The 8,640-nt window shown below is 39.4% G+C and overlaps 1 protein-coding gene across 1 annotated transcript in view; it reads left to right on the top strand.

The window, feature by feature from the left end:
• Positions 1-8,124, top strand: part of gxylt2 (glucoside xylosyltransferase 2) — a 47,450-nt gene extending 39,326 nt beyond the window's left edge. The window contains exons 6-7 of the mRNA XM_072582589.1: positions 884-1,056; positions 6,540-8,124. Coding sequence (XP_072438690.1) covers positions 884-1,056; positions 6,540-6,704 — 338 coding nt within the window. The 3' untranslated portion in view covers positions 6,705-8,124. The remainder of the gene's footprint in view (positions 1-883; positions 1,057-6,539) is intronic.
• Positions 8,125-8,640: the final 516 nt, after the last annotated feature.

The raw sequence follows: 8,640 nt of genomic DNA on the forward strand, positions 1-8,640 counted from the left end.
ACAGGAAGAAAGTTAGCCACCAGCATACACAAACACCAGCTAGCCACAAAAAGACACGACCCTCTCTCCCTCGTAGCCCTACACACGGATGAAAACAGCTACCATTTCGACGGGGACAACACCTCTATCCTGGGACAGGCTAAGCAAAGGCATGCCAGAGAATTCCTAGAGGCCTGGCACTCCAACCACAACGCCATAAACAAACACATAGAACTAGATGCCATCTATCAGCTACTCAGAAAACGAACTGAAAATGACATCACCAAAGACTCCAGGAACCCCATCCAGGAGAAAGATATAAATAGAAAGCAGGAGACAACAGCTTCACTTCACTTGGAGGTCACCACTGATAATGTTACCTAGCCAGGTAACGAAACATCTGGATATCAAACCTACAGCTCAGCGAGCAAACCTACCCCCTAAATCTCAACCTGAGCTACAAACTTTCACAAACCTTGCACACCTCAAATATTTTTATGCTATGGGAATAGAATAGGTAGAACAGTGGTTGAGAGGGCTCACCAAGTTTGTTAATTTTTACATGGTTTCTATTCTGTGTGAGCAGAGTCTAAACTCCCACACAACCTCACACCACAGTCTATATTGTCTGCTTGACCCCTCCACCCCAGTTACCAGGTACCAGGAAGTAAAACGCCCAGTTAATGTGGTGAAGAATTGAAACTAACTACTGATCTGAGTGTAACATGTTGTGGTTGGGGGAGTGGGAGGTCAATGTATACACTAAGTAAACACAAAACTGATTTTTTTTGGGACCAAGGGTATACAGTTGTATTATACAGTGATTTAACTTAAACATCTCAGTCTACGGTAATTTGTTTGGAATTTGGAAGATATTAAAACAACATTTCTTTTGATTCTGTAGAATATCTATATGTGTTCCCTTGTCAATGGAATTATAGACCAGATCATTGTATGTATGGCAGCAACTGTCGGGGAGCAGAGGACCAGGGAGTTTCCATTCTCCATGGGAACCGTGGAGTTTATCACGATGATAAACAGCCTGCCTTCAAAGTAATTTATGAGGCTATACGTGATGTAAGTGTTTCAAACACAATTGATGTGTCTGCTTTCTTTTAATCAGGAGCAATATAGATGGAAGTTTCACATTCTCAGACTATGATGAAATGCCTCTTTCGAATTTAAAAACAGAAAATGCTGCACATATTCAACTGGCCTGGTCACTTTTGTGAAAAAGTACAAGAGGCATTCCATAGGCCAGCAAGTCATTGGAGTAGTATAGACTGGAATAATGTGTGAAGACTTTGCAGAATTCTAGGCTCAGCTTGCTCAGAAGGAATTCTCCTGCATCTGGAACTCACCAAAGAAGCCCCTTCATGTCAGTTTAATAGTTAGCCAGGAATTGCTAAAGGCTTAACAACCTACTCTTAACTGTTGGGTAACTATTAAACTGAACTGTCTAAACTCTGCTGACAGCAACCCCCCCCGCCCTTCCCAAGTAACACCCAGATAGCACCAGACCCAACATATGCCGGTCCACGCACCAGCCCTAACATACCGCAGCTCTACCCTCACCCAGCCAGATGCTGCATCGCTCGCAAACCAGTCTGACTCAACTCGGCTGGATTCAAACTGACCACTCCCAACTGTGACCGAATTATGACAGAACTGACACCAGAGAATCCCTGCATCACAGAGCCCCAACCCTAAACGTTCATCTACTTACCTGGCACTTTGTCTCCCTCATTCACCCTCTCGATACTTTATTCCCCTCACCTACCATGGCGCTATCAGCTTACCAATCCACCTGTCACCGTAACTCCTCACTTACCTTATGCACTTACCTTTTTTCAGTCAATGTCAAAGTTCGTTTAGGATCTTTAACTCCTGATATACAGCTGCAAGTGTTGTAAAAATGGGGGTATCATGGCCTGCTCCTGCCCTTGTATATCCCCAGTGTCCACTGATGGACGCATTTGGGACTAGTCTGTCGCGGAATTGTGACCAAAAAATTGGCAAAAGGTAAGTGGGTAATTTTAAAAAGAGTCAATATCACTCAAACCTATTCTGATGGTCATTGGAGAATCTGGGCCAAAGTTTTCAGCTGATGAGCTTTCAGCTGAACTGGAAACAGTTAGCAACTTACTAGCCATTTGAGCAAGTGAAGTGGGGAGGTTGTGGCGGGAGCAGGTACAATAAAGAACAAATGAAAGAACTGTAAGAGTGTGAAACAGATTAAATAACAATAGTGTTCATAGTGCAAGGTAAAAGAGTAATGGGAGAATTGAAGAAACAACAGAATTGTTGACAGGAGGTGTGAATCAAGGAAACATGAATGCTGGCTGGCCAAATATATAAGATAATCAGAGGGTTAGATAGGGTGGACATGACAGCCTTTTTCCTCGGATGGTGATGGCTAGCATGAGGGGACATAGCTTTAAATTGAAGGGTGATAGATAAAGGACAGGTGTCAGAGGTAGTTTCTTTACTCAGAGAGTAGTAAGGGCATGGAACACATTGCGTACAACAGTAGTACACTCATCAACTTCAAGGGCATTTAAATGGTTATTGGATAGGTATAGGGACAAGAATGGAGTCGTGTAGGTTAGATGTGTTTCAGATTGGTTCCACGGGTCGGCGCAACATCGAGGGCCAAAGGGCCTGTGCTGCGCTGTAATGTTCTACATTCTAAATGAAAAGGAAAGGGAAATAAAAATAGAGAGAATGTCAGCAGATAGAAGTGATGATTTTGCAAGGCTGTAAAGCATCCCAATGAAAATTGAGGAAGAAGATCTCAAATTCTTCAGAACACTGAAGGAGGCTGAGAGCAGAGGCCCAAGGAGAGGTAGCAGAGTTTAAAATTAAAATGAAAGTACTGTACTTGGTAAGTAGAAGCGCCAGTTCATGTTTGCGGACTTAAGAGAGGTGTTTCTGAAAGTGTTAATCCAGTCACTCCCCAATGTATGGGAGATCACATCATGAGCAGCGAATCCATTCTGTAAACTTGATGGAAGTGTAAGTAAATTACTGACCCATCTGAGGGAGAGTTTGGAATGCATGGAGAGATGCTGTGGAAAAGGGACAAGATTTTCAGTGACGGAGGTGAAGAACAGGATGTTGAGAAGAGATTGACATCTTTGGAATTCTGAAAAGAGAGGAGAGGAGGAGATATGAATCCTGGAAAAGAGACAGATGTAGGTTGCTGAATGTTTTGAATATTTTCTGTTTTTAATTAATGATTGCCAGAATCCAAATGTTTTGCCTTTCCATTATTGATTTACTGTAGCTCAAAATCTGATTTCCACTTGACTTTATACATTGAAAACTGATAAGAGCACATTACTAATGTTAGAATTTTTCCCCATTAGGTCTTTCTATTTTATTTAATGGACAAACAGATGTTGCATCACCATAAGTTTCTCAGAGTTTGCAGTTTACTATTTTGCTTGGACAATCATTTGACTTCTGTTCATTGTATTGATTATGTGATGGTAATATCAACAAATTCTGCTGACAATTAATTATTTAGAGCACTTGACAGTTGAGCTATTGCTACTGCTGCATACTGCATAAGAGCAGTCAAAGGTGCATTATTAATGTGTTGTCAGTGTAACATTTGTGAAATAACAGTAATGGCAAGTGTTTTGCTTGTCTTTTCACAAGAACGAGGATCTTGTTATTGCGCTACTTTCATGCCAGAATGTTCAATTTCTGTTTCTGAAAATCAACTGGAAAAATTAATTAAGTTTGCAAAAGAAGCAAGACCGAAATAATGAAGACAGTGCATTATGGGAAGTTGTCATTTTGCCATTGGAGCGAATTGTTTGGTCACAGCCTTTTTATTCTGATGGGTGAACCCACCTAATATATGACTTAGTATAATGTGGCTACAACCGAGTGAGAAGAGGTGAATTGGCTTCATTCTTCTTAACATTCTTCTTAATATCACACCTAAATAAAACTATAGCGCATTGCTTGACAAGAACCAAATAGAAAGCCAATGACAAGGGACTTCTTGAGTGAAAGACAAATGAATGACATTATTCATAATCGCAAGAAAAGCAATAAAACATAAAATCAAGCATACTCATAAGCACAGTTATTGAAGTTTAAAAAGGCAATGTGTCTTGTACATAAAGGAGGATCGGGAATATGCAAAATGCATAGAGACTTTGTAGTGTAAGGTTTGATTATTTAATTGATGAATGGATGTTTCTCTGATACGCCTTTCATCAGGCATTGTTTTCTGAGAGACTGAGAAAACCGAGAGGGATCTGCTCCTTCCAAAACCTGAATTCTAGAATACATTCCTCGTGTATGCCCATGTCTGAATTCATTGTTTTCTTTCTAAACTGGGTAATCTGCAGTTTATGCTCAACAAATTTTCAAGCATAAATCATTGGAGCAGAATTAGGCCATTTGACAATCAAGTCTGCTTGACCATTTGATCATGGCTGATATGTTTCTCAACCCCATTCTCCTGCCTTCTCCCCATAATCCTTGATCCCCTTATAAATCAAGAACCTATCTATCTCTATTTTAAATATGCTCAATGACTTTGCCTCCATGGCTCTCTGGGGCAATGAGATCCACAGATTAAACACCCTCTGATTGATGAAATTCCTCCTCATCTCAGTTCTAAAGGGTCATCCCCTCACTCTGAGGTTGAGCCCTTGGGTCCTAGTCTCTCCTACCCTTGGAAACATCTGCTCTACGTCTACTCTATCCAGGTCTCTCAGTATTCTGTAAGTTTCAATCCGATTGCCACCCTCATCCTTCTAAACTAAAGAAGTACAGATACAGAGGGGCCTCAAATGCTCCTCATATGACAAGCCCTTCGTCCCTGAGATCATTCTTGTAAATCTCCTCTGGACTCCCTCCAATGCCAGCACATCCTCCTTTAGATACAGGGCCCAAAACCGCTCACAATATTCCAAATGTGGCCTGACCAGGACCTTATACAGCCTCAGCAAACATCCCTGCTATTGTTTTCCAGTCCTCTTAAAATAAATGAATGAGGACTCCCAAATCCCTTTGTGCTTCAGATTTCTGAAGCATTATTCCATTTAGAAAGTCGTCTGTGCTTTTATTCTTCCTACTAAAGTGCATAACATGACACTTTCCCACATTTGTATTCCGTCTGCCAATTTTTTGCCTACTCTACCTGTCCAGACTATCTTTCTCTGCATGTGAGAGATTTGTTGCCAAGTTGTTCCCCAATCAAATATCTGTAACTGGCACTGGTAAAATTTAAACTGCCACACTGTCACCAGGCCCATAACAAGTTCACATTTCAAGTAAGCGTTGATTAATGGCACTTCTGCACTCCTCCCTTGAACTCGTTTATCAGCACACTTCAAGTTTTAGTTTTCCCAACCAGCAAGGACCGTGAGCACCCATAGATAGATATCTCTCCCCAGATAATGAGTAAGTAGGTAGCATTACTTTGACTACAGACTGCTGGTAAATATTCTGGTCAGTGGTCATGCGTGAGCAGACACTGATGCTGCAGACACAGGTCTTGTAGTTTGAGACTGTGTGGGATGCTGGATTTTCTTCCTCTCTGTCTTACTGTGAGATCCCGTCTTTTAACAGTTGGAGCCAGTTCCATTTTCTCTGCCATTCTTTCCTTTCTTACCAGCTTGTCTCAGAGTTATTTAATTCACGCACATTGGTCTCCGGTATATGAAAGTTTCTAGACCCCAGCCTGCCTGAGAGTACGAGCCTGTTATTAACTGAAAATCCTTTCAGGAAAGAGTGAGTAAATTTTGTGAGATTTCCTTGTTTATTGGGGATTTTAGCTCCTGTACTAAATCATTGAATTGGATTTATTGTTTTATCAAATTGGATAATTTGTAATCGACTTTCACCTCATTCTATGACATTTTGAGAAAGATGTCAAAAAGTGTGGCACTGCAAAAGCACAGGAGGTCAGGCAGCATCCAAGGAGCAGGAGAGTCAGCATTGAGGGCATAAGCCTTTTATCCTGCCTGACCTGCTGTGTTTTTCCAGCTCCACATTTTTCGACTCTGTTACCCAGCATCTGCAGTCCTCGCTTTCTCCTATTTTGATAAAGATGCAAGACAAACAGGAGCTATAGATCTGGGTGATTGATTTTCCAGTTTTACTTTGCATATGTTTTTGTTTCTGTCCTGTTAGTGTGCAAGTTTTATACAGCAAAAACCTCGTAGTAGTAATTATTTTGAAATTTGATGCACTTTTTCATCTTGCGGAAGAGCTTTCCTCTCATTAGCCTTAAGATGTCACTTTGGCTTGTCTTACACCCTTTTATGAACTGTACAATTGGCTATCGATGTCATTTTCGATGTCATGTTAAGTGATCACTGTGACTAGCCTAGGTTAGTGTCTTCCCTTTTCTGATATAATCTTAGTTCATAAAAGGTGTTGGGTCTTAAAATTCATATAATGGAAGTCAAATATTGATAATTCATTTTAATCACTAGCAAAAATGTGTCCAATCCATTCATAAATGTGCAGTGGAACAACTGAAATTTATGTTAAAGCAAAGATGTTGATCATGACTTATTTTTGTCTTTCAGTTTCCTTTTGAAGAAAATTTGTTTCAGTCACTATATTTCCCCCTCCAAAACAACTTCTTGAAAACTGTACATACTTTATGCGGGAGGCTTCCACAAGTGTTCCTGAAACAGGTTGAACAAGCCATGAGGAAAGTATATGAGCTACGCGTTATCCATATCGGATAATGACTGAAAGTGGAAGATATTTTTGTGTGTGCTGCACTGTATTTCAAAGGGAACACTCAGATTTAAATTTTCCAGTTTTACTTTGCATACATTTTTGTTTCTGTCCTGTTAGTGTGCAAATTTTATACAGCAAAAACCTCGTAGTAGTAATTATTTTGAAATTTGATGCACTTTTTCATCTTGCGGAAGAGCTTTCCTCTTATTAGCCTTAAGATATCACTTTGGCTTGTCTTACACCCTTCTATGAACTGTACATTTGGCTAACTGTGAAGCCAGGAATGTTATAATGAATCTAGCCAAATGCATTGTTAAGATCAGGCTGCCACTTGCAATGATAACCTGTGTTGGAGAACTACGCTGTTGATGATAATATCTACACGATATTAAGCCACTGTTGCAAAATGCAATTGTCCTCAGGAGAATCTGAGGTTAAAAAAGTAGAGTGAGTGGTGCAAACTGTGTGGAAAATAATTGAATTATTTTTCTCCTTATAAGAATTAACAATGGGTATATAAAATCTGTTCTAGTACTTAGTGTGCTGAAATTTAATTTTTTTTTGAGTAATATCACCACACTTGGCATAGCAAAAACATTCCTTGAGGCAGACGCTGTGAATTACTTAACTGAAGATTTCTTAAGCTGCATTTGACCATGATATGGGTAAAGGTGGAACCTGACTTAAAACTAAGTGACTGCAGACGGGAAGGTTGCGGGTTCAATTCCTGGTCTGTGCTGAGTTAACTGATGTCAGCTGAAGTACCACTTTGGGGCAGAGTGCCCTTTTATTATTTTTAAGAAGGAAGCAAACCGAAGTCTCATGGTCTGGCTGTAGGTTCAGAGCTGAACTGGTCATAGCCTTTAAGCAGGAACAGCCTGCTGTCAGTTACAGATGAGTTATGATCACATCGGAGAGATACCATGCGTCAGACCTCAGCACTTTGAGAAGAGGTAGAAAATTGCAGAGGATGGGAAAGGGGAGGATTTTATGGTACCAAAGTATTGAAATGAAACTGGAACTTTACAGAAATAGATTTTCTTCTGTACTCCAGAACTGACAATTATCTATAATCTGATGCAAAGAGTTATAATTCAGCAATGATTTTGTTCTTGTGTCACTATATTTAATCAACCATCAGCAGTTTATGTTCTCTGAACATACCAACTTGGGACAGCAGGATCATCTGTATCCTAAAATTGATTTTCACAGAAAACACAGTTTAAAAAGAACGAATCCTCCAGACACCAACTAAAGATTTGCATTGAGGTCCAAGTTTTCTTTTGTTATGTGATATCTATAATCTCTAATGTTTGTACATGTCTGTTTTTAATATAAAGTAACATTTCATTTAAAAAACAGTGTCTCTTACAGTACTCATTTGCATTATTTTTGCACAATAAGCTTTTGTGTGTTTTTTAAAATTTGCATCCAAATGACAATTTAATTCTGCTCATGTTATAAAGTCTTTTGCTTTTCTCTTGCTTTTCTGCTGAAGTTTATTTGTATATCGCCAAAAAACAGATCTGCCTTGAACCAACAGAATTAACTGACGTTTTAAAAATGCAGTTGTACAAAAAAGATTATTTTTCAAAAAAAAACTCCTTGATGTATTATTGTGGATGAACTTGATAAAATTTGATTCACGTGGCTAAAAATGGATCTTATCACAGAAAATTAACATTTTAAATCAGTCTCAGTCATTGCCTGAGAGTTGAAATAAGAATAGAAATAACTGCAGGAGTAAAATGTAAAACCCTTTGAGCTTGCTGCACTATTTAATATGATCATGGCAGCTTTTGAGCCACAGTGCTGATTTCCTGCCTGCCCCTCATAGCCATTGATTTTAAATGACGGAAAATAACATACAAAGCTGAAAAGCTATTTCCTGGTTTAATTGGGATATTAAACCTGCACAGCTTTAGGTTTTCAATTTTATTT

The sequence above is a fragment of the Chiloscyllium punctatum genome, chromosome 12 (genome assembly GCF_047496795.1).
Source record: "Chiloscyllium punctatum isolate Juve2018m chromosome 12, sChiPun1.3, whole genome shotgun sequence".
In the NCBI taxonomy this organism is placed as follows: Eukaryota; Metazoa; Chordata; class Chondrichthyes; order Orectolobiformes; family Hemiscylliidae; genus Chiloscyllium; species Chiloscyllium punctatum.